Source organism: Salmo salar, chromosome 03 (assembly GCF_965601325.2).
Source record: "Salmo salar chromosome 03, fSalSal1, whole genome shotgun sequence".
In the NCBI taxonomy this organism is placed as follows: Eukaryota; Metazoa; Chordata; class Actinopteri; order Salmoniformes; family Salmonidae; genus Salmo; species Salmo salar.
In genome coordinates this window covers 24,982,853-25,009,439 of record NC_138293.1, presented here as the reverse complement: position 1 = coordinate 25,009,439, position 26,587 = coordinate 24,982,853, and the positions used below count along the sequence as shown (strand labels likewise).

General features: G+C 40.5%; 1 protein-coding gene across 3 annotated transcripts in view; it reads right to left on the bottom strand.

Annotated features, from left to right (window-relative positions):
* LOC106599404 (tenascin-R) overlaps positions 1-26,587 on the bottom strand; it is a 172,303-nt gene that overhangs the window by 10,066 nt on the left and 135,650 nt on the right. For 2 of the 3 annotated variants that reach the window (XM_014190614.3, XM_014190611.3), the window contains exons 12-20: positions 25,913-26,179; positions 23,587-23,706; positions 22,979-23,122; positions 16,601-16,720; positions 15,792-15,935; positions 8,996-9,126; positions 6,373-6,505; positions 5,954-6,105; positions 5,697-5,793 (exon numbers count right to left, since the gene is read on the bottom strand). In XM_014190614.3, coding sequence (XP_014046089.2) covers positions 5,697-5,793; positions 5,954-6,105; positions 6,373-6,505; positions 8,996-9,126; positions 15,792-15,935; positions 16,601-16,720; positions 22,979-23,122; positions 23,587-23,706; positions 25,913-26,179 — 1,308 coding nt within the window. The remainder of the gene's footprint in view (positions 1-5,696; positions 5,794-5,953; positions 6,106-6,372; positions 6,506-8,995; positions 9,127-15,791; positions 15,936-16,600; positions 16,721-22,978; positions 23,123-23,586; positions 23,707-25,912; positions 26,180-26,587) is intronic. The other variant, XM_014190618.3, reaches the window with a different exon arrangement.

Here is a 26,587-nt window from a genome sequence, read left to right as displayed (position 1 = left end):
ACTCATTCAAGGGTTTTTCTTTATTTGTACTATTTTCTACATTGTAGAATAATAGTGAAGACATCAAAACTATGAAATAACACATATGGAATCATGTAGTAAGCAAAAAAGTGTTAAACAAATCAAAATATATTTTATATTTGAGATTCTTCAAAGTAGCAACCCTTTGCCTTGATGACAGATTTGCACACTCTTGGCATTCTCTCAACCAGCTTCACCTGGAATGCTTTTCCAACAGTCTTGAAGGAGTTCCCACATACACTGAGCACTTGTTGGCTGCTTTTCCTAAACGACTCTTCCTAGTGCTGGCTGCCCGGCCAAACTGAACAAATCCAGGGAGAAGGGCCTTGGTCAGGAAGGTTACCAAAAACCTGATAGTCAGTCTGACAAAGCTCCAGAGTTCCTCTGTGGAGATGGGATGTTCCAGAAGTTCAACCATATCTGCAGCACTGCACCAATCAGGCCTTCATGGTAGAGTGGCCAGACGGAAGCCACTCCTCAGTAAAAGGCACATGGCAGCCCGCTTGGAGTTTGCCAAAAGGCACCTAAAAGACTCTCAGTGCATGAGAAGCAAGATTCTCTGGTCTGATGAAACCAAGATTGAACTCTATGGCCTTACTGCCAATCGTCACATCTGGAGGAAACCTGGCATTATCCCTACGGTGAAGCATGGTGTTGGCAGCATCATGCTGTGGGGATGTTTTTCAGCTGCAGGGACTGGGAGACAAATCAGGATCGAAGGATAGATGAACGGATTAAAGTAGAAAGAGATCCTTGATGAAAACCTGCTCCAGAACGCTCAGGACCTCAGACTGAGGTGAAGGTTCACCTTCCAACAGGACAATGATCCTAAGCACACAGCTAAGACAACGCAGGAGTGGCTTCGGGACAAGTCTGAATTTCCCTGAGTGGCCCAGCAGAGCCTGGACTTGAACCCAATCCAACATCTTTGGAGAGACCTGAAAATAGCTGTGCAGCGACGCTCCCCATCCTACCTGACAGAGCTTGAGAGGATATGCAGAGAAGAAAGAGAAAAACTCCCCAAATACAGGTGTATTAAGCATGTAGCGTCATACCCAAGACGACTCGAAGCTGTAATCACTGCAGAAGGTGCTTCAACAAAGTACTGAGTAAAGGGTCTGAATAATTATGTAAATGTGATATTATATTGTATAAACTGGTTTATGCTTCATCATTATGGGGTATTGTGTGTAGATTGATGAGGGGAAAAACAATTTCAAACATTTTACAATAAGGCTGTAACGTAACAAAATGTGTAAAAAGGAAATTGGTCTTAATACTTTCCGATTATACAACACAATATATATATAGTACAAGTCAAACGTTTGAACACCTACTCATTCAAGGGTTTTTCTTTATTTTTACAATTTTCTACACTGCAGAATAATAGTGAAGACATCAAAACTATGAAATAACACATGTGGAATCATGTAGTAATTATTCAAAGAAGCCACCCTTTGCCTTGAAGACAGCTTTGCACACTCTTGGCATTCTCTCAACCAGCTTCACCTGGAATGCTTTTCCAACTGTCTTGAAGGAGTTCCCACATATGCTGAGCAGTTTTATGCCTGCTTTTCATTCACTGTGCGGTCCAATGCGGTCCAATTCATCCCAAACTACCTCAATTGGGTTGAGGTCGGGTGATTGTGGAGGACAGATCATCTGATGCAGCACTCCATCACTCTCCTTCTTGGTCAAATAGTCCTTACACAGCCTGGAGGTGTGTTGGGTCATTGTCCTGTTGAAAAACAAATGATAGTCACACTAAATGGAAACCAGATGGGATGGTGTATCACTGCAGAATGCTGTGGTAGCCATGGTGGTTAAGAGTGCCTTGAATTCTTAATAAATTGCCCACAGTGTCACCAGCAAAGCACCCCCACACCAACACACCTCCTCCTCCATGCTTCACGGTAGGAACCACGCATGCAGAGATCATCCGTTCACCTACTCTGCTTCTCACAAAGACACAGCGGTTGGACTCAAATTTGGACTCATCAGACCAAAGGACAGATTTCTGCCTGTCTAATGTCCTTTGCTCGTGTTTCTTGGCTCAAGAAAGTCTCCTCTTCTTATTGCTGTCCTTTAGAAGTGGTTTCTTTGCAGCAATTCGGCAATGAAGGCCTGTTTCACGCAGTCTCCTCTGAACAGTTGATGTTAGCACTTATTTGGGCTGCAATTTCTGAGGCTGGTAACTCTGATGAACTTATCCTCTGCAGCAGAGGTAACTCTGGGTCTTCCTTTCCTGTGGCGGTTTTTATGAGAGCCAGTTTCATCATAGCGCTTGCGACTGCACTTGAAGAAACTTTCAAAGTTCTTGTCATTTTCCGGATTGACTGACCTTTATGTCTTGAAATAATGATGGCCTGTCGTTTCTCTTTGCTTATTTGAGCTGTTCTTTTCATAATATGGACTTGGCCTTCTACCAAATAGGGCTATCTTCTGTATACCACCCCTACCTTGTCACTATACAACTGATTGGCTCAAACGCATTAAGAAGGAAAGAAATTCCACAAATTAACTTTTAACAAGGCACACCTGTTAATAAAAATGCATTCCAGGTGACTTCATGAAGCTGTTTGAGAGTATGCCAAGAGTGTGCAAAGCTGTCATCAAGGCAAAGAGTGGCTAATATAAAATATATTTTGATTTGTTTAACACTTTTTGGTTACTACATGATTCCATATATGTTATTTCATAGTTTTGATGTCTTCACTATCATTATACAATGTAGAAAATAGTAAAAACAAAGAAAAACCCTTGAATGAGTAGGTGTGTCCAAACGTTTGACTGGTACTGTATAAAATCATTGCTCATTTCAAATGATAGCTGTCACTTACTCAAGTCTAAAATTAACTTCTACCTGCACCTTGACATTGTAAAAACTGATGCACACAGCAAATGACATGTAGAGATAACAGGAAGTGGTAAGATGGTGAAAAGTGTCCATATCTTCCAGTCAACAGTCTGTGGCGGATTTGGCCTTGCTGCTGCTGCCAGCCCAGAGCCTAGCCAGGCTGTGATGATAAGGACCAGGGAGATTTTACCTATCTTTCCCAAGATAACAAACCTTCCTGCTTGGCATGGATGTTTCCTGTTTAACCTCAAGCTGGAAATCATATGATGTTGTAGATGCCTCATGATAGCAGACGGCAGTTTTTTGAAACCATATGAATGAACGTCAAGCTTCCGATGATAAGCATTGGGCTGAACCAGGGAAAAACTGGGCTTGGTCTTCGATATGTCAGCAAAAGATACAGTCGGCATTAGAAAGCAAAGAAGGCACTTGGTGGTGACAGGGGAAAAGCAATTGCTGTAATAAGATGTGTTAAACATTGAGTGAACTCAGATTTGCCATTGCAGAATGGGGGATCATCTGCTATTCATCGCATAGATAGCTTAGTTTTTCATTACAAATTGCCAGCAGGATTAAAAATGCATTCAGAGGCTGTATTCTGTTCTAATTGTATCTCCTAAATTAACATCTCTTATCATTTTATTACCCATCTTACTCCTACACTTCCACAGAAATGAGGGGGCAAATTAAAAAGAGCAAAAATAATTGCATATTGCACAACTGCATCAATTTCTTTATATTACGACCTCAAATTGACAATATATTTTGCCAGGGTCAGGTCAATGAGTCCGATTAATGGATAGCGCCGCAACTGTAATAAAAATGGGCTTTATTTAAACGGCTAGTGATAATAGCATCCGCTAATTCCCGTTTCTTCAGTGTGAGCAAATCTTAATCTTAAGTGTCCCAGTAGATAGAGCTCTTCCATATCAGGGTAGTTAAACCAAATGTTATTGTGTCTCCCCGGTCTCACAACAGCAGTATCTACTGCAGGATGTTGTAGATAAGGTCAGGTGCTGTGTGCTTACATCATCTGAAGCTCCACTATGCTGTCCTCCGGGACCACCACTATTCTCCTCTCATGGTCATATCTTTTTATACCAGTGGTGGTCAATGCCTTTAAGATGAGGGAAGAGGATTTTTTGGGCCTGATTTCTATTACAGCTATTGGATGACTCACATTGAACTGGGTGAATGGAATATGAATGAAACAGTGATAGGTTTAGGCTACTACATGATACTCAAATTGTTCGCTATACCCATCATGAGGTTGCTACAACCTAGCCTATGAATGAAAGTTTACAACGTAGGTGCACACAGGTCGGGAGACAAATTTGAGGCGACAGACAGTGACACATGGACAGACAGTGACATTCAATACCGCCTTGCACACTCTTGCCTGCATCTAGCTGATATAGGGTGTAAATCATTAGTCCAACAGTTGCAAACGAGAGTTTCTACTGGACAAATTCAGGTATGTTTATCCCAGTTTTGTTCCGTTTACTATCGTTTAAGAAACGTTTTTTAACAGAATCGGCAGAATGAATACACCCCTGATCAGCCATTTGGGGCACAGCATGGGCCTGCCAGCAGGAGTGAACACAGCACTGAGTCAGGGGAAATGAAGCAAGTCATAAGGAATATCTACTGGATGAGAAGTGCTTTTACCAATCAGGAATGAGTCATAAATCATAGTCGTTTACCAGGATCTGTGTGTCACTAGTACATGTGGTACAGCCTGGGTATGGGCTTAGTGACATTTGCTGATATAGAAAGAGCCATGGATGAACGCTCTGACGTAAATGCAGGGTCATCAAGACTCTGTAATGTTCTAAAGGTTAAATTAATTAACAAACCTTTTATCAAACAGACAGATTTTGGTTCTGAAAGTGTACTGTATTGTCATTCTATTTTTCTAATTAAAAGTACCAAAAGTATTTCTCAAGGTTGGGATCTCTATTATGAAGTATTCATGGGTACAATCTTTTATCTATTTCCAAAACAATAACGTGAAAACTGGCTCATGAAGAAACAGCTTTTCTAATGAATATAATTATGGCTTTTATAATGAGATTTGCAGAAATGTTTCACAGTGCATCAAAGGAGCGAGCCTTTTGTTTTGTTTCAGAAATAGAGAATTTATGAAAAACAATTAACATGCAGTGAGAAATGAGAGCAGAATACATCCATTAATAAATCACCGAACTAGTGTTTGTGAAGTAATAAAATAAAGAAAAGAGAGAGAGAGAGAGAGAGAGAGAGAGAGCGAGAGCAAGAGCGAGAGAGAGAGAGAGAGACTAGAAACAACAGACTACAAACAAATTTGTAAATTAAGTCAACAGTTAACCCTGCTCTGAAAGAGATAAGCAGAAGCAGAGACTGCAATACAAACACAAGGGCCCCCTATTCCTATTTTAAAGAGATTCTTCTTTACTTTTTGTACTTTTTAGCCTGTAGTTCTGAAAGTAGTACTCACAAGCCAAAAGTGGTCCCCTGAAAATTGCGTACTACTTTACGTGCACCACGTCATTGCTCTCTATCTCTCTCTCTGCTGTGTCCACTGAGCTGTTGGGCCCACTCTGCAACCTTATTGGATAACGCTGGGCAGACCTCTTGCTAGCTGTCACTCAAAGGCCAAGTGCTGAAGCTCATTGGCTAGAACTCAAATTGCTTTCTTCAAAAATACTTTCTTAGTCGCCAAAGTACTGGAGCATGTCTTTAAGTAGTGTACAATTCAAACTACGTTCTCTATCCCAGGAGTGGGGGTACCTCTCCAAAAAAGTTTTACTGAGATGAGTCATCTAGAAAACAGTCTTACCGAGCCAGAATTCATCCTCTAGGTTTCCAAAGCCGACCCTGTAGTCACTCCACTTCCTGGAGAAGTCTGTCAGGCCGTTCTGACGACGTTGGAACACCTGAAACACAGATACAGATAAAGATAAGACCAGGTGACAAAACTTTATTCTACCTACATTTTGATAAAGTACATGTCCCAAATGGCACCCTTTGCACTGAAATGTTGGGTGTTGTTGGTTGTTTGTCTGCAAGGTATATATGTTGCTATGAGACACTTACAATCCAGCCTCCTTCGTCTGTGGTCATATCACAGTAGACCTGCACTCCCTGATTGGCGTCTCTGTTGATGTAGATGGTGTAGACGCCATTGAGGGACTCCCCGTTCAGCAGATGCTGGGCACAGTTCTGGGGGGTGGCAAACAGACGGTTTCCTGGAGAAGAGGAGAACAGAGCACATGAGATCAGCTCAACACAATTGAGAATCACCAGGACTGGGCCCGTATTCATAAAGTGTGTCATAGTAGGACTGCTTATATTGGACTGCTGATACAGGATCATAGTGAATAAGATGATATAGACAGGGGGGATCTTATCCTAGATTAGTTATCCTACTCTGAGGTGCTTATTGAATATGGGACTGGACTTTAGGCAGAGATTGTGGATATGGGGATAAATGGTAAATGTGTGTGTGTGTTTACCTGTTGTGAAGGCCGTAGAGACGATTCCGCTGGTCTCTAATCCCCTGGCAGCCTGCAACCTCACAGTGTATTCTGTGGTCTCTGCCAGCCCCTCCAGACGGATCCAAGTGTCCTCAGCATCCAGGATCAGCTCCTGTAGTAGTACCACACACACACACACACACACACACACACACACACACACACACACACACACACACACACACACACACACACACAGATCAGGGAACTGGAACTATGAGTGGATACGGTACACCAAACTGTTTTAGCTAGATCCAATCCTAACAATTGTACAGCAGACAGTAGCCCAAATAGGGGACACTATCTGACTCCTACTGTACCAACAAACAACAAAAGCACCCAGGCACATCTACAGAAATGAAAAATGTATGTCAGGCCCATTTACATGTTGAAATCATTATTGAGTGTTGTTGGCTCTTATACAACTCTGTCCTGTGTTTTTCTTAGAGATAAGAATGAGAACTTAAACCACAGATTGAGGAGAGGAAAGGACCTTATCAGACACTGCTATAAGGAGCTGCCAGGAAGAAGAAGAATTTATATTTCTGTCTAAATCTCAAGATGGCTCAATTTCCTTTCGTTGCTTTTGACAAACCGACTTTTATCAAGCGGATCTTCTGATGGCATCATGTTTCTCTCAGAGATCTCTTTTTCTGGCAGATGAAAAAGAGATCTCTTTGATGAGCTCTTTAGGAGCCTGCCGTGACAGCAGAGTCAACTGTGAATTTAATGGGGCTTTGAGCCACATGAAATATCTATGAAGAACTGGATGAAATATTCAGCCATTTTGTAAAAAGTCACACATTTTAAGGCAATATGTTGGATGAATTATGCAGTTAAAGCCGCTCTTTAATTGATTTCTCTCACAATGGACCTTACACTGTTTCGCTGTCGTTTTTTTGTAAAGATTATAATTTTTTGTTAGAATGACTTGTTACTGATATAAAATATTTGCATGTTTGGAATTGTTGATCATGTACAAGGAATCATTTACAATAGAGGTTGCCTAATTACTGTATATAATCTAGTACTGCTCTAATCTGGAAGGTCAACATATGATTCATAACCAAACTAAAACAGATTGCTGTGGTGAATATGAACATTATATTAACAGAGAGAACAGGTTGGGAATAATTTATGGGGACAGAAATGAACTCAAACAGAGTAAAACAACATAGTCTGTGACTAAAACCAAATCCTCTGTGCATGACTGACACCCACTGGACAAACACAAGCACCAAAAAAGGTCAATATAGTAAAACACATGCATCTTAACAGATGTGTGTATGTGTATGTATGTATGTATGTATGTATGTATGTATGTATGTATGTATGTATGTATGTATGTATGTATGTATGTATGTATGTATGTATGTGTGTGTGTGTGTGTGTGTGTGTGTGTGTGTGTGTGTGTGTGTGTGTGTGTGTGTGTGTGTGTGTGTGTGTGTGTTGATAGATATAGAAAAGACGAAGACAGTGAGGACAGTACAGTCTTGACTTCGTCCCAAATGGCACCCTATTCCCTTTATAGTGCACTACATTTGACAAGAGCCCTATGGGAATAGGTTACCATTTTGGACGTATCCTTGGGCTCTGTCTGTATGATGTAATTAGTTGAGAGAGATATCTGCTGCAGAATATCAGGGGAATTGTTCCTGGTGAGTCATTAATAGAGGTATTGCATCAGAATAGACTGGTTAATCTACTTTATTATTATTACCCAGCTACATCAAAGAATTTTATTAAAATGAAAAATGTTCCAGGAGGCAAATTAAAAGATCTAAACGGCTCTATTGCCTGGGCATCCAATGTGGAGTAGAGCTGCATGGGTCTGTATTAAGAGGCAATTTGTCTGGGCGATACAGGATGTATACTGTTTTGGTAGCTTCAAAACGCTACCGGTAACACTCACATTACGGCTCATATATTATCAATCATATCTCCTGTGAGGACGTTTGGCTTGATGATACAGCATGGAGGTCTACAGTGTGTGATTTAGATTGGAAATTCGTAGACCAAGATAAGGCAGTATTTTGGTAGCCTGTATGTTTGGGCTATGATGCCAACTCCTTGTCACTAATTCATTGTCATGCCAATGTTTGACTTGACATTGACAGCAATGGAGAAGACAAGAGCACAGACAGATCCGGGACCAGGCTAGTATTTTGGCAGCTTGAAAACACTACACATAACACTTATGGCTCATATCAATAGGGCTGGCACAATTACAGTATAACCGTGTAAAAAAATAAAATACATCAAAAACATTACTGACAGTTATGGATGAAAACCCTCATGAAAATAACAGTCAAAAATGTTTTGGGTGAAACGAACAGGGACAGATGGGAATTTGTGTGGTTATTGATCATAGCTGAAATGTAAAACGTTCAACTGTTTAAAACAATATATATGGTGACCGTGGTCATTTGGCTGGCCAATTACCGTCATCCAAAATTCCATGACCGTCACAGCCCTACATCTCAATTCCTCATGTGAGCCCCTTTGGCTTGATTATACAGTAACAGTTCAGTATGTGTCTGTGTGAGAGTGATTGGAAACTCTTGCTGATGAAGTTAGATAAGCCCTACTGTATTCTACTTACCTTTCTGTTGCCGTCCACTGATTTGTATGTGAGCATGTAGTTGTCGATGTCTGCGATGGGCGGTTGCCAGGAGATGAGGGCACTGCGGTGGTTCACCTCGCTAGCCGTTAGGTTCAGAGGAGCGTCCATGGCTACAGGGGACCAATCAAATAGCAGATTATCACATAACAGTTCCATTCAGTCAAATCATTATGTCTGGTGGTCAATTTTTTAAAATCCAAATACTGTGCTTAAATTGGAAATATTGCCCAATTATGGTCAATCTTCTAATCTGATGACCCCCCTCGAGCGGACCTTAGTTGAAGTCACCCTTCTGCACATGCATTCTCATGTCCTTTACCCAGCATCCATAACTGCAAAATGTTTTATCTGCTGAAAATTCCCGCTACAAAAAGAATTAGCCATTCCAAACAGAAGATTTTTACCCAAGACCCTATCCTCCTCTCACATCTAGATAGCTGATACATGCACTCTTTTTCCTATCTCTCTCATTTTCATATCTCCTTCCTCAGGTGTTTTTAACAGCGTGTTCTACCACTGATAGCCTCAGGACTGAAGGATTTTCTACATGAGATGCAATGACATCTCAACACTGCAGTAGTGCCGACTAGAGAAAATTACAATGTGGATGTCCACACTGACCTGACTGCCTCTTCCAGGAGAGACTGTCATTCTCCTCCTGTCTCCTCAACATGACTGCAACGCCTGAGAGAGTGTTTATCTTTCCTTTTCCTTTCATCCCCCTTTCATTGTGATGGACACTGATCCAACATTTTCATGTAGTCTGAGGGCACATCTCAGAAGCTTTTTCAGCCATCACAATGCCTACACTTCTCTCCTGTTTCTTTTCTCTCTCGCTCACTCTCTCGCTCTCTGATCTCTGTCAATTCTTTCAACTCTCTCTCTCATTCCCTCTCTTTAATTACAGTATACCTGCACTCGGAGGCGTGTTAACACTCTTTACATTAGGACGTTCTGTAACATTCTAATGTTCTATAGTTTTGCCACATGCAAATGTAGAGGTGTCTCAATAGACAAACAGATGGCAAGGGCAGCAATGAATTATTATTACTATTACTCCTGTATGCATTGTACTGAGACAAAATAAATGTGTTTCCATCAAGAAACAATTAATAAGTTCATCCCAATGCACTGGTTCAAGTGGATACTATACCAAACTTTAGTTATTTGGAAGAAACACAAAAACTTCTGTGAATAACATGTCTCTCACTGGTCAAGTCTTTTAGAAAGCGAGTCACCCAATAACTTCATGCTCATAAGAGGTCATCAACACTGGAACTATTTATCAGAGCATAACAGCCAGCGAAACAAAGCGTAAGCAATGCATAACCATATCAAAAACATTTAATGAGATGCAAATTAAGAGCAAAAAAGCCCAATAAAGTCTGGTGAATTTGGCCATCCCATCCAGTGATTATGTGTCAACATCAGACAACAAGGCTGGCACTGGAGTAGCAAAGCCAATGGCCTGTGACACTCTAGACAAATTAATTTAGCCAAAAACAGTGTCTATAAATTAAGATTTGCAAATGCCACTGTTTGATTAAACATGGGGGAATTGCCCCTGATTCTAGGAAGACTTTTACTGCAAGACACATGACAAAATAAAGCCAGAAAAAAGTACTGGTTGTTCTTTTTTCTGGACATAAGTTTGTGTACTCTACAGATGCAGAGCAGCAGCCCAGTTGTTCTGAAAATGTTCATGCAGCTCCACCACAGTGCAGACTGGGTAAAACTATGCCGCTCTGCTCCCTTGGGGATATTAATGGCCTGCTGCTGACAGAGAATTTTTGTCTCAAAAATAAGTTTAGAGCCCCAACTATACTAAACTAGACCATTTTTCTCCCCTCTTCTCCCTCCCCTCCCCTGCCGTAGAGTAGGTATGATCTCATTGGCTTATGGAGGTCGTTAGCTAGGAGTAAGGTGGCATATTAGGACAGCCTCAGTCTCGGCAACTCTTGCGGAGATTGAAAAAAATCTTGCTGAGACTGAGGCTGTCCTAATATGGACACTGTATAGCAGGAGTAGAAACATGGTCAGTCAGTGATCACACTGCAAGGGCCTCAATAAGAGGGGCAATGATTCCTGTTGCTAATTAGACACACTTTATCTGGGAGGTGTAAAAGGACACCCGTTAATTGAATAGGAGCAAGTTTCAAGTAGCTCCAGGTAGCTTGCCTTTCTCTGAGTGGTCTGTCTGTGCTGCTTCTTGAACATGTGCCTTCAGAAAGTCCACATTTTGATGTGTTATAGTCTGGATTTAAAATGCATTATATTTAGATCTTGTGTCTCTGGCCTACACACAATACCCCACATTGAAGTGGAATTCTGTTTTTACAAATTAATTTAAAATGAAAAGCTGAAATTTCTTGAGTCAATAAGTATTCAACACCTTTGTTATGGCAAGCCTAAACAAGTTCAGGAGTAAGAATGTGCTTAACAAGTCACACCCCATGTTCAAGAATTGGCCTTTTCTCACTCACTCTAGGTTAAATGAAAACCAAATCTCTAAAATATCGTTACTTTTTAAACAAAGAGATCAATAATTATAATAATAATAATACATTTAGAATTATATAAAAGCCCTTTAGATATTATCAGATATTCTCACAGATCCTAACAAAAAATGCCCCCTAGATATTAATTTAGAATCCTCCAATCCTCTAAATGTAATTATTGGCAGAGAGACACGTTATTGAAAAATATATTTTTAGATATACTGTAGGCCTACCATAGGCGAAATGAGTCTCACTAGTGTTGAGTAATGTGCTATTAAAAGTGGTGTAGGTCTTATTTATTTAAAGAGCATATTGAAGTTAGAAGCAATAGGATTTAAAGCAAAAGCCTACAACTATTTTAGCACCGTTTTGTGCTGCTCTGAGACAAGCATGGGGACTGGTCTTGATAAATCAATAAGATTTTTATTTTCACTTAATCTCCGTTTGGGTATTGGTTAGACTAGAATTAGAAAATTAGGGTGCAGAAATGTTATGCTCTTAGTGTAGCCTTTATTTAACTAGGCAAGTCAGTTAAGAACAAATTCTTATTTACAAGGACAGCCTACTTCTTCCTCCCCATCAGGGAATTAAACATCGGACTCCCGCGTGCCCTGCCCGCAAGACACAGGGATTCTGTCGTTAAATAGCCAAGTACTGTACTGCCGACTGTCACGTTGTACAGCGCCATATTTTCCGTTCTATCCTAATGGAAACCCAGAGGGTTTTTTGTTTTTCTTGGAATAGAAACACCATAATATTAATCAAATGAATTAAGCAAGTACAAGTTAAACGTTTAGACACAACTTCTCATTCCAGGATTTTTCTTTATTTTTACTATTTTCTACATTGTAGAATAAAGACATCCCAACTATGAAATAACACATATGGAATCAGTTAAGAACAAATTCTTATTTACAAGGACAGCGTACTCCTTCCTTCCCATCGAGGAATTGAACCCCGGTCTCCTGCGTGCCCGCATTCTCTAGTACAGACACTGCTCTCCCTTATTTAAGGAATTATGATAAAAATATTATTTTCAACATGCAGTTGTTGATTTAGTTATGGATCCATAACGAATTACTAAGGGAATAAATATCACTGATTTACAGAAATATTGGAACAAAGTCATCTAATGAAGGCAAACAATTTAGAATCCTCCAATCCTCTTACGCTGTAGCCTACTCCCGACCATCAACACTGTACAGCGCCATAGTTTCCATTCCATCCCCTGAGGGTTTCGTTTTTCTCAGAAAAGAAACACCATAATATTAATCAAATTAATTAAGCCAAATTTCTTAAAATCAATCCCATATTCTATGTTATTACAAAAAAGGTTTTAAATTGTCTGGTAATGCCAATATGGAAGACTATCAAATGCTTCTCAAAGATGCCCTCTGGTGGTCAAACTAGCACTAACTTGCATTAACAGAAAAAATGGCTGACAATTAAATAACGTGCCACAGAATACTGCAGCAGCCCACAAGGTGTGCTACAGTATGATGCAACTTTTAATGGAGGAACCACTGTAATAAGTTGCATGGATGGACTCTGTTTGGAATAATAGTGTTTAATGTGAATTTTTAATGACTACCTTATCTCTACACCCCACACATACATTTATCTGTAAGGTCCCTCAGTCAAGCAGTGATTTTCAAACAAAGATTCGTAGATGGGTAAATTAAAAGCAGACATTGAATATCCCTTTGAGCATGGTGAAGTAAATAATTACATTTTGCATGGTGTATCAATACAGGCAGTCTTAACAAAGATACAGATGTCCTTCCAAACTCAGTTGACGGAGAGGAAGGAAACCACTCAGGGATTTCACCATGAAGCCAATGGTTATTTTAAAACAGTTACAGAGTTTAATGGCTTTGATAGGAGAAAACTGAGGATGGATCAACAACATTTTAGTTACTCCACAAAACTAACTTGGCTGTGGCTGCATCATGTTATGGCTATGCTTGTCATCGGAAAGGAATAGGGATTTATTTATTTTTTATATAAAAATAAATGGAGCTAAACACAGGCAAAATCCCAGAGGACAATGTGGTTCAGTCTGCTTTCCAACAGACACTGGGAGACAAATTCACCTTTCAGTAGGACAATAGCCTAAAACACAAGGCCAAATATACACTGGAGTTGCTTACAAAGACAACATTGAATGTTCCTGAGTGGCCTAGTTACAGTTTTGACTAAAACCGGCTTAAAAATCTATGGTAAGACTTGAAAATGGCTGTATAGCAACGATCAACAACTATCTTGACAGAGCTTGATCGACATCAAAAAGAATAATGTTTAAATATTGAACAATCCAGGTGTGGAAGCTCTTAGATACTTGGATTGTATTGACTTAGAGGTGTGAATACCTACAGTTGAAGTCGGAAGTTTACATACACTTAGGTTGGAGTCATTAAAACTTGTTTTTCAACCATTCCACAAATGTCTTGTTAACAAACTATATTTTTGGCAAGTCGGATAGGACATCTACTTTGTGCATGACACAAGTAATTTTTCCAACAATTGTTTACAGACAGATTACTTCACTTATAATTCACTGTATTACAATTCCAGTGGGTCAGAAGTTTACATACATTAAGTTGACAGTGCCTATAAACAGCTTGGAAAATTCCAGAAAAGGATGTCAGGGCTTTAGAAGCTTCTGATAGGCTAATTGACAACATTTGAGTCAATTGGAGGTGTACCTGTGGATGGATTTCAAGGCCTACCTTCAAACTCAGTGCCTCTTTGCTTGACATCATGAGAAAATCAAAAGAAATCAGGCAAGACCTCAGAAAAGAAATTGTAAACCTCCACAAGTCTGGTTCAACCTTGGGAGCAATTTCCAAACGCCTGAAGGTACCACATTAATCTGTACACAAGTACACAACAATAGTACGCGAGTATAAACACCATGGGACCACGCAGCCGTCATACCGATCAGGAAGGAGACGCGTTCTGTCTCCTAGAGATGAATGTACTTTGGTGCGAAAAGTGCAAATCAATCCCAGAACAACAGCAAAGGACCTTGTGACAATGCTGGAGGAAACAGGTACAAAAGTATCTATATCCACAGTAAAACGAGTCCTACATTGACATAACCTGAAAGGCTGCTCAGCAAGGAAGAAGCCACTTCTCCAAAACCAACATAAAAAATACACACTACAGTTTGCAACTGCACATGGGGACAAAGATTGTACTTTTTGGAGAAATGTCCTCTGGTCTGATGAAACAAAAATAGAACTGTTTGGCCATAATGACCATCGTTATGTTTGGAGGAAAAAGGGGGAGGCTTGCAAGCCGAAGAACACCATCCCAACCATGAAGCACGGGGGTGGCAGCATCATGTTGTGGGCGTGCTTTGCTGCAGGAGGGACTGGTGCACTTCACAAAATAGATGGCATCATGAGGAGGAAAATAATGTGGATATATTGAAGCAACATCTCAAGACATCAGTCAGGAAGGTAAAGCTTGGTCGCAAATGGGTCTTCCAAATGGACAATGACCCCAAGCATACTTCCAAAGTTGTGGCAAAATGGCTAATGGGCAACAAAGTCAAGGTATTGGAGTGGCCATCACAAAGCCCTGACCTCAATCCCATAGAATATTTGTGGGCAGAACTGAAAAAGCATGTGCGAGCAAGGAGGCCTACAAACCTGATTCAGTTCCACCAGCTCTGTCAGGAGGAATGGGCCAAAATTCACCCAATTTATTGTGGCAAGCTTGTGGAAGGCTACCCGAAACATTTGACCCAAGTTAAACAAATTTAAAGGCAATGCTACCAAATACTAATTGATTGTATGTAAACTTCTGACCCCCTGGGAATGTCATGAAAGAAATAAAATCTGAAATAAATCACTTTACTTTTATTCTGACATTTCACATTCTTAAAATAAAGTGGTGATCCTAACTGACCTGAGACAGGTCATTTGTACTTGGATTAAATGTCAGGAATTGTGAAAAACTGAGTTTAATTATATTTAGCTAAGGTGTATGTAAACTTCCGACTTCAACTGTATGTAAATGGAATATTTCTGTTTTTAATTCGAAATACGTTTGCAAAAATGTCTCAAAACATGTTTTCACTTCGTCATTATGGGGTATTTTGAGTGTTATGAGTTGTATTTAGGCTATAACACAATAAAATGTGGAATAAGTCAAGGGGTATGAATATTTTCTGAAGGCACTGTATATGTACTGTAGCTGCTCTTATCTGTGTGGGTTTCTTCTGAACAGATGGGAGGTAAGTAACTAAGCAAGTAAAGTAACTAACATACGTGTTTCAAAGTTGGCGATGACGGTTCCACTGGTCAAGGGTCCCTTAGTGGCGTAGAGGGCTACAGAGTAGGTGGTGCTGGGCTTGAGTTTACTAAGCTGGTGCTCCTGTTTCACACCTTCCACTAGGAAGGTATTAGCTGTCACTACAAGAGTAGGAGGAACACAAATACATATTAGATTAGGAGAATACATGAGATAGTAAACAAACCTGACTTTTATGATTACATTAAACAATTTGGAGTCTTAATTATTAATGTATAGCGGTTGCCTTGGATATACATGTTCACGGTCAGGGTTGGTAGATTGTGGTTCCTATGGGTGTTACATGGGTCAGATTTTAAATCCATTTAGCTCAAATTCATGATTCCTTATTTGTTTGCATGACTAAACTTTGTACAATCAATCTAAATAAATTGCATGTTTAATAAATGGCTTGCTGTAGCCTCAGGAATACCAGGATCCATGTTGATGGTGAAAAATAATAGGTTAACAAAAATGTTCAGCCATGATTTCATTGCCTGGCTGAGTAAATTAGAAAGGACACTTAATGAACACACCAGAGTCAATAGAACACATTGGCAAGTGGTTGCTGAAGAACCATCATTTGTGGCCATATTGATGAAAGCTGCATCGACTAGCAAGCGGATGTCTGAGCTGATTTCCAAGTAGCTGTGCGACACTTTCCTCTGAGAGCCGACTTGGCAGGAGTCCAGTCCAGCTGGTCTCACTCTACAGACTCAGGGCGCTCTGCACGCTCCACCCCGGTAGCAGAGAAACGTGGCTGTGAGAAGACAATAAATCCACCTACCCTGGTTGCAGGTGAGGGTGAACACGTAGTTGTCAACGCTGGACAGAGGAGGGTTCCACCGGAGTAAAGCTCCTTGTGGGGTAATGTTGAGGGCTGTTAGTTCCATTGGCATGTCCATCGCTATATCAAAGAAAGAGATGAAAGCAATGTATGGCTCAGAGAGGGTACCAAGATGGCCCCATCACTTTCCAAAATGTAATCAACTGTATGTTCCAATTTGAAGACCACCATGTGGACCATATACTCTGCAGATTGAGGCTAATTCATAATGACTCTTCTCCAGTGAGATCACAATTCCTGATAGTATAACTGAAATCAAAGGCATATTATACAGTCAAATATTCTGTACAGTACACAGAAGAAGAGTTCTTAAAAGCTTTTATTTCAGACTCCCTACCTACCGGAAGAACCAAGAGAGAGTAGGAATTTAATTACACGTTTAACTTAGTGTTTTAACCTCCATGTTTTGATATGGATTTTTGGCTTAACAGAAAAAGTATAGAGAATACAGAAGTTAACAGCTTGCCTTTAAAGGACTTGAATCAACCGTTAATTCACCATACCCTCATGGCTGGGAAATGGCTAAGATTATATCTAGGAACTTTAATCACACTGCTTGTGAATGAAAGGTGTTTGATTACACTCATTACATAAATTACAAAAATATTTAATTGAATCTAATAAAAGCTGCCAATTTGAAGTGAAATAAAATTGAATTAGATTAGATTGAATAAAAACAAGAATTATATTTCTGTTACTGTTGATTGTCCTATTTGAAACTAATGAATATATGTCAAAATAAATAATTCAAAAAATTATAAATTATTAGATTGAATAAAGCATGTAATGATGTGTGGGGATGTCAATAGCACCACTACTGAGTAGGGATGTGTTTGTGACTAGTTGGTACTGGATGAATCTTTAAAGATGATGGCGCATGGAGAAGGATGGAAGCGGAATGCCAGAAATCGGGTGCAAAAGAGGTGGTAGATTTATTAACAAAAATTGTTACAAAAATAATAAATAATTCATGTATAAGATGTATAAATAAATATATTCCCGGGAAAATGAAAATGACAAAAGAAAGCTTAATTAGAATAAAGTACAAATAAACTTACTCAAAAAAGTTTCCACAGTCTCAGGACAAGCATTTCACCAACCAAGAGTCTGAGCTGAACGCTCAGCTATATACTTTCACAGAGCCCTGCCCTGCTTGGACTGAACCATTTCTTCCGGTAAGTAGAGGGTAGGCTAAACAACCGGAAGTATAGAGTAAATTCTTTTTCCAACTATGAGGTTGGAATAATACTGTAAAATTGTGATGATAATGCCCTTTAGCGTAAGAGATGTTTGAAAAGACCGTATTAAATTTCCACCTGTTTTGGTGGTATGGAGTTTTGTTCTGCCTGTCACCAGGCGGTAAATTAGGCCAGTAAGAAAGCGAGTTCCAAACCTCTGCCAATAACAGCTAGTTTTCAGTTTTCTCCTCCCCACTCAGACCACTACCAGACAGTCTTAGCAAAATTCTTCTTTGAGAAATTGTTCTTTGCTAAGAAGCTATTTTGTTTATTTTTTACCATTTTAATTGAAAAAGATCACAGTAAGGTACTTATTTGTGTTAATTTATTTTCCACTTTGATGGCAAACTTTCTGTACTGATAAAATTCACATCCAGACATTCTCGTTTTTCCTAAATATATTTATTTCAGAACCCTTCTGTATGGAATTATAATGCTGTCTTAAAGTCCCCATGGAGTATTTGCATTTTATTTATTAAATCATCACTGCATGTCTAATAAATCACTTTGTGTGTATATTTCATGAAAATAACTCCAAATATACAGTACAAGTCACAAGTTTGGACACATCTACTCATTCCAGGGTTTTTTGTTATTTTTACTATTTTCTACATTGTAGAATAATAGTGAAGACATCAACACTGAGGTAGTCTCCTGGAATACATTTCAATTAACAGGTGTGCCTTGTTAAAAGTTAATTTGTGGAATTTCTTTCCTTCATAATGTGTTTGAGCCAATCAGTTGTTGTGACAAGCTAGGGTTGGTATACAGAAGATAGCCCTATTTGGTAAAAGACCAAGTCCATATTAAGGCAAGAACAGCTCAAATAAGCAAAGAGAAACGACAGTCCATCATTTATTCAAGACATGAAGGTCAGTCAATCCGGAAAATGTCAAGACATTTCTTCGAGTGCAGACGCAAAAACCATCAAACGCTATGATGAAACTGGCTCTCATGAGGACCGCCACTGGAAAAGAAGACCCAGAGTTACTTCTGCTGCAGAGGATAATGTCATTAGAGTTATCAGCCTCAGAAATTCTACTCAAATAAATGCTTCACAGGATTCAAGTAACAGACACATCTCAACATCAACTAGTCTGAGGCGACTGTGTGAATCAGGCCTGCAAAGAAACGGGGCGGCTGGTAGCCTAGTGGTTAGAGCATTGGACCAGTAACCGAAAGGTTGCAAGATCGAATTCCTGAGCTGACAAGGTAGAAATCTGCCGTTCTGCCCCTGAACAACGCAGTTAACACACTGTTTCTTGGCCGTCATTGAAAATAAGAATTTGTTCTTAACTGACTTGCCTAGTTAAATAAAGATAAAACAAAAAAAAACACTTCTGAAGGACACCAACAAGAAGAGTCCAAATTGGTGAGTTTTCGTTCCAACCGCTGTGTCTTTGTGAGACGCAGAGTAGGTGAACGGATGATCAACGCATGTGTGATTCCCACATGAAACATGGAGGAGGAGGTGTGATGGTGTGGGGGTGCTTTTCTGGTGACACTGTCAGTTATTTGTTTAGAATTCAAGGCACACTTAACCAGCATGGCTACCACAGGATTCTGCAGCTATACGCCATCCCATCTGGTTTTTGCTTAGTGGGACTATCATTTGTTTTTACACACCTCCAGGCTGTGTAAGGGCTATTTGACCAAGAAGGAGAGTGATGGAGTGATGCATCTGATGACCTGGCCTCCACAATCACCCAACCTCTACCCAATTGAGATGGTTTGGGATGAATTGGACCGCAGAGTGAAGGAAAAGCAGCCAACAAGTGCTCAGTGTATGTGGGAACTCCTTCAAGACTGTTGGAAAAGCATTCCAGGTGAAGCTGGTTGAGAGAATGCCAAGAGTGTGCAATGCTGTCATCAAGGCAAAGGGTGGCTACTTTGAAGAATCTCAAATAAAACACTTTTTTTGGTTACTACATGACTCCATATGTGTTATTTCATAGTTTTGATGTCTTCACTATTATTCTACAATGTAGAAAATAGTAAAAATAAAGAAACACCCTTGAATGAGTAGGTTTTGACTGAGCCTACTTTTGCCATTGAAATTCTCATCTGGTCATGTGGGCGTGTTGACACAAATTGTAATATATTTACATACCCACAGCCCTGATTGGCAGATAGGATCGTCTAGGCTCTAGAGCCTGCTTACCCCTTCAAAGTATGAGGATACATATTCAAATAAAAGATGTCTGGTCATTGGTCAGAATAATCAGATCAGATTGTGATGTCATGCTGTTGGCCAAAAACCATCCCACCTGAACAGGCTGAAAATCCAGGCGTTGTTTTCAAAAAGCTCTTACACTAAACTGGCATGTTATTTCATGTTATTTCAACCTCAAAAAACAGGAATGAATGTTCTTCACTGTACTGCCCCTTTGTTATCTTCAACCTAGTGGACAACCAGGAAGGGAAACGCTTTGTTTCGTCGCTTTCTAAGTAAACTTCAGCGTTAGCATAGCAAACACAACATTATGTTAGTTATAGCATGACTGATAGAACAATTAGAATGCAGGGTTTTTGTCAGGCTAACTGGGTCTCGTGAAAAGGTAGGGGATAACCTTTTCACGTGATATAGTCACCTGTCTCAATCAATGAGATAAGATTTGTTGGATTACTTCATGGAGCAAAATAATATTTATTCTAATAACAGAGCATTTTGTAAATTCAAATGAACCATCTGCAACTAGCCATGGAAGTTTAAATTACATGCGTTGTCTTCCAAGTCAGGAATTGAGGAAGTATCGGCAAGTAAAGGTTGTTCAAAAATGATCTGTGCTACGCTTTACACTACCTATGAAATAATGCCTATCAGCCAGCTGGAACAGTAGTAAGGGTCTGACTAGGCAATATTTTTAATAGCTAATATTAATGCAACGTAGTAAAAACACCAGAATCTGCTGAACCACAGTACCTGTCTGCCCCAGCCACAGCCATTAGCTGGACAGTTGACTCAGATCGAGTGAATCCTGGACAGTCATTACCTTTGGAATTGCAGCTAGTGCCTCAGTGCCTGACAACAGTAGCTACCCGGACTCTCCGGACTCTCCAGCGACCGCACAAAAACTCTTCCTTAGCGCTAAGGATCTTAATAAGCTCTCTGTGTTTTTGTTTCTGGCCTGTAAGTGGAGCACCAGCCCAGCTCCGTTCATGGCAGAGCTTCTCATCTGACACATTGGATTTTGAGACACTTTTAGGCACAGCGAGCTCCTCTTTCCATAACGGTTTTATCTCTTTGTTGCTGAACCACATCACAATGGAATGATATTGTTCTGCTTATGACCCTGTTTTAATGAGCGCTGCCAAGTGCTCCTTCACATAGTTTTGTGAAACACTGCCTGAGACTCATCAAACTGCAGCATTAGCAGAATGCTAGTGTTCATCTGTTTCTCTGAAAATAAGTTAATAGCAAAGTAAATGTTAGTGTGTTTTCTAGTTTTGAATTACATGAAGATTGTTTTCCTTTTTTGTTTATTTGGTGGTGTTATGTAGCAGCAAATGTGCTCACTGGAGCACCACAGGCCCTTCATTATAAGAAGAGTTGGCATGTCAAAATGCAGAGCTTCCTTCTGCTTTAAAGGGGGAGGTCTAACACTTTCTATTCACATACAAATTAAAATCAATAGTTGGCGTGGTATTCTTTATGTTTTGTCTATGTCATCGTCCATCTGTCATACTCTCATATTCTCTCTCTCTCATATTCTCTTTCTCTGTCTCTCTCTGTCTCTCTCTCTATCTCTCTCTCAATTCAATTTTAATTTAAGGGCTTTATCTCTCTCTGTCTCTCTCTGTCTCTCTCTGTCTCTTTCTGTCTCTTTCTGTCTCTCTCTGTCTCTCTCTGTCTCTCTCTGTCTCTCTCTGTCTCTCTCTGTCTTTCTGTCTCTCTCTGTCTCTCTCTGTCTCTCTCTGTCTCTCTCTGTCTCTCTCTGTCTCTCTCTCTATCTCTCTCTCAATTCAATTTTAATTTAAGGGCTTTATCTCTCTCTGTCTCTCTCTGTCTCTCTCTGTCTCTTTCTGTCTCTCTCTGTCTCTCTCTGTCTCTCTCTGTCTCTCTCTGTCTCTCTCTGTCTTTCTGTCTCTCTCTGTCTCTCTCTGTCTCTCTCTGTCTCTCTCTGTCTCTCTCTGTCTTTGTGTGTGTGGAGTCCTGAACCTTTTGGTTTTAGAAAGACATCTCTACCTGGCTCATCAGTATGCAGCGGTGCACTCCCTTTGCATGCAGTGGCGAGCTGGTTAAGCCCATGTTAGCGGAGTTCAATTCATACCAAAAGGAGCTGCTGCAGCCTACACACCTCTCTCTGGTAGTTCACTAGATGTCAAATATATCTCACATCTCACACATCTCTGCATCTCAATGCTGCGGAGGTCTGTCTATCTGACTGACAAACTGCCTGACTGCCTGACTGACTGTCTGACAGAGGAGAAGCAGAGACAGAAGTAAGGTGAGGCTAACAATTATAAGGCCAAGGGGGTAATGGCAGCTACACTCACTGCAGCAGCAATGAGTGGCAGGTATTCTACTGTCTGTGTCTGAACATCATTTCTTAGTGTGCAGGTGGCAATGTGAGAGATCCACGGAGTGGGTACTAAGAATAAAATTCACTGAAAAGACAGAATGTCCCATTTATCTTGGAAAGACGCTATGTCTGACTCCAGAATATTTTGTTCCCCAATCTCATACTCCGAAGAGCACATATAATAATAACTCTAGCTATCATTTTAGCAAACAAGCTAACTCTCTTGTCAGTCAAGAAAACATTGACTCACTGGAAAAGTTACCAAAGCAGGATTGTATTGGTTGTTGTTTGATAGTTGTGCAGGATGTGGAGACGAAGATTCCATAAATATAATGTGTACATTTACGTTTGAACCTATACGAATGGTACATTGTCAGTCCCTTTCTATAGTGGCATGGTGGCTTAGATGGTAAGGGTTTAGGGGTACCACAGCATGTTTGCAGAAGTTGTATAGGATGTGGAGACAAAGATCATATAATGATATACATTGTCAGTTTCTCTCCGTAGTGGCATTATAGCTGAAGCAGTACAGGATCGTAAGGAGTCAGAGGTCAGACCTGTGAAGACACTGGTGGTGATGGACTTGCTCTCCTGGCTGCCCCGCACAACGTTCAGGTTGATCTCATACTCTGTTGCTGGGTGGAGGCTGGATAGGGTGTAGTTAGTGACGTCATTGTCAATTACCACGCTGTCCACTGTCCCTGAAGAACATTGTATTCATTTAATGTCGCACTGTTACAGTATGCAGTCTTTCTTTTATAAGAAGTTGAACTTTCTCTTCCAATGCCAAACAATGGAAAAACACGATTTGGTCACACTTGGATTTGGATCGTCCCATATAGATGATCTACAGACGGTTATACTATCAACAAACTATAGGTTGATAAGCAACTGATTACTAAGGTTATGGTTAGGGTTAGGTTCAGAATAATGATTAGGTTAAGGGTTAAGCTTATGGTAAGAGTTAAGTTTAGGGTTAGGATGAGGGTTAAGGTTAGGGTTTGGGTTACGGTGCTAGTGGATAGTTTGTTGAAATGTGGTTGGCAGTTATTGAACATCTACGGAATATCTACAAACCATCTACTTGGTCTATCCAAATAAAGTGTTACCCATACTTTTTTTAAATGAACTTTTCAATGAAAACATGCCAGAAGTTTTTGCTTACCTCTTTCTGATTGATAGGACATCTTGTAGTAGTCGAAGGGAGCGAATGGTCTCAACCATGATATGATGACGGAGTCTTCAGTGGCATATGACACAGTCATCTCTTTAGGTGGATCCATTCCTCCAATAGAGAATCATAGTACATGTTAAGAATGAAGAGATGTCCTTGCTATTGAGACACACACTATACACTAATACAAGATGTTCTTGACATTTAACATAACCTTCTCACGAAAACGGCTAGCTCCATGTCTCCATGTATATGAAAGGGAAGGGAACACTGACACTATCTCTGTCTCCAATCAAGGTGCATGAATTGGGGAACAAACAGAAGTGAAGAGGAAATTCAGCTACTCTTGGAGGACACTCAAGGCACTGGAAGTTAAATAAAGTGTAGATAAAAATACTTCTTTATTGATAAGAACAATGCATTTCTGGACACATTTTCCTCCCATAGTGTAAAAAGCACTGTGTTTATCCTGCATATTATGTACATCATAAAATATGTACTAAAATAGCATGCTTCTCTGGCCAGAGCCAGGAGAACAGAGAGGGATATTTGCATTGTGATCGAGTGTGGTTGCCCATAAGGGATTAGTTCATGATTTGTTTATGTGTCCCCAGAGCTCTTACCGCTGCAACAGCAAAGGTTACCAGAGACAATGTGAGCAAACAATTAAAGTGACTTATAAGGTCGGAATCCATTATGGAGGGAAGGGATAGAGAGATTGGTTCTCTCTATTGTTGTGGAATGAAGCTATAGAAATGCTTGTAAAACCAACGCCACCACCCTCCAATTTCCATTACAATAATGAATATTATTCACCAGCACTGACGACGATTCATAAGTTAGGCTTCAGCCTCATTTAAATTCTGCTAGTAGGAAAGAGTGGTGTAAATAAGTTGTGATTATTCATGTATGCCTATCTTTAATTATTTCCCATTCAGCAGTGCAGGCTGCTGTAATAGCTCTGAATTTAGACTCAGTATTCATGTGACATGAGATAATTTGTGCAAACTGACAGACTGCATCAATGTGCTCTGCTGCTCCAAGGTGCATCCCAAATGATACCTATTCCGTACAAAGTACACTACTTTCGATCAGAGCCCTTTGGGCCCTGGTCAAAAGTAGTGCACTAAATGGGGAATAGGGGCCATTTGGGATGCAACCCAAGTCTAACCTGCATTCACCTGAGGCATTACAACATATGGTACAGTAAACATGCTGTCATCACTTTATTCAGATTTACCATAAGAACTACCACCTAAACATAAATAAATACATCCAACCTACAAAGACGGTCAGGTGCCACAGCAAGCCCACCAACCCTGTGGTTAATTTGCATATAATAACATAGTGTGATAACAAGCTGAAAATAGCAACGCAATAACAAAACACACAGATGCCAAAGAGCTGCAACAAATGCATCCGTCTGAATCTACGATACCCCTAGCCTTCGTTCCAGAAATCTGTATGTCACCAGACAAAGAGAAAATGGCTGGCACTCTGGCAGACAGTGACTAAGATAGTTGGCATGTAGAGCAGTAATCAGACAGCAGTATGCAGGTGGCTATCCGCAGAGTTAATATCAGAGTGTTTAGAGAGCTGTCCTGTCCTCCTCAGACAATAGATCTTCCCTTGGGCTTGGCAGCTGTAACTGTGAGTAACAGCCTGCTGATGCGACAGCTGAATATTCCTGACACCTCCAGGTTTAGGCAGGGGTAATTAAGGGAGGATTACACACCCAAGCATTAATAAAGAAATGAAAGGTGGAGGGGAACGTTGTTCTGCAGTGAGTGCAGCTGTGTGTGTAAGAATCTTAATGAGCAAGAGGAGACATGCCATAAAAGTGTCAAGATGTTGTTCTGTCCTGGAGCTAGACTACTTGCTGACAAACAGAACGCCATTTGAATACCACAATAACCTCAAAGCACGTACTGCATGTATAATGTGATGTGTATCCTAAGTACAGGAAGTTTTATATATCCTAAAATGTAGTCCTTCGTTAGCAACTGTCTTGTGTCAGCAAACCATCAGCCAAAATCAGACATCAATGCACCCTGTGGACAATCAATGCATAAGATGTTGCAGCAGTTTTGTATTAGTCAGTAGTTATTTAGCCTTGTTGTTGTTCCTGTGTGACCCTCCATGAACCATGGGAACCTCCAGCGTAGCTCTGGGTCGTATGCATTAGGGCATACCGTAGCAAAAAGTTTTGAAGCGGGAATTTAAAAAATAATTGTTTATCATTGTTTCAGTCTGTTTTCTTCCATTTGGTGCCTAATGAATACAACCTTGTTTCCCCTTGCAGAGATAAATAGCCTACCTGTGGTGAGCGTGGCTGTGACAGCCTCAGACTTCACCTCTCCCTGTATGGTGATAAGGCTGACGGTGTACTCTGTGGAGGGCAGGAGCCCCTTGATAGAGGACCGGGTCTTGGATCCGTCCAGGGTAACCTTGGAGGTGTCAGTGCCGTCCTCAGAGCTATAGGTGAGGATGTAGAGGTCTGCGGGTGGGGAAGGGGCACTCCATGCCACCGTCACCGAGTCCCACGTGACATCAGACAAGTAGAGCGCTATGATGGGGCGGAAGCCTGAAAGTCAAAGGTCAAAGATACTGGCTGCATGGTCATGAAGGGCTGTAAGGGACAGCTGCTGTCAATATGGCAGGTGGTGCTGAGGTTCTCAGTCAGTCAGTCAGTCAGTGGATGGCATGGCTGGTTATTAATTGGCAGATCTCTCTGGAGGTTCTCTCCTTCTCAGTGAGACTGGCAGTAAAGTAATGAGGATGACGGGGAGCGTGGAAGTGAAGAGCTGCAAATGGAATACACACAGCGTGGAAGGCCCGTGACAATGGAATGAGGCTGAATCCTGAGCAAAGGACGAATGTCAAAGTTGACAGCAGAGACTGGATGAAAACATGTCTGTCAACGAGGCATGGCTGTTTTTGAAAGATTTATCAATAAAAGACACTGGTTGAAGTGTGTTGTCAGAACAAGAAG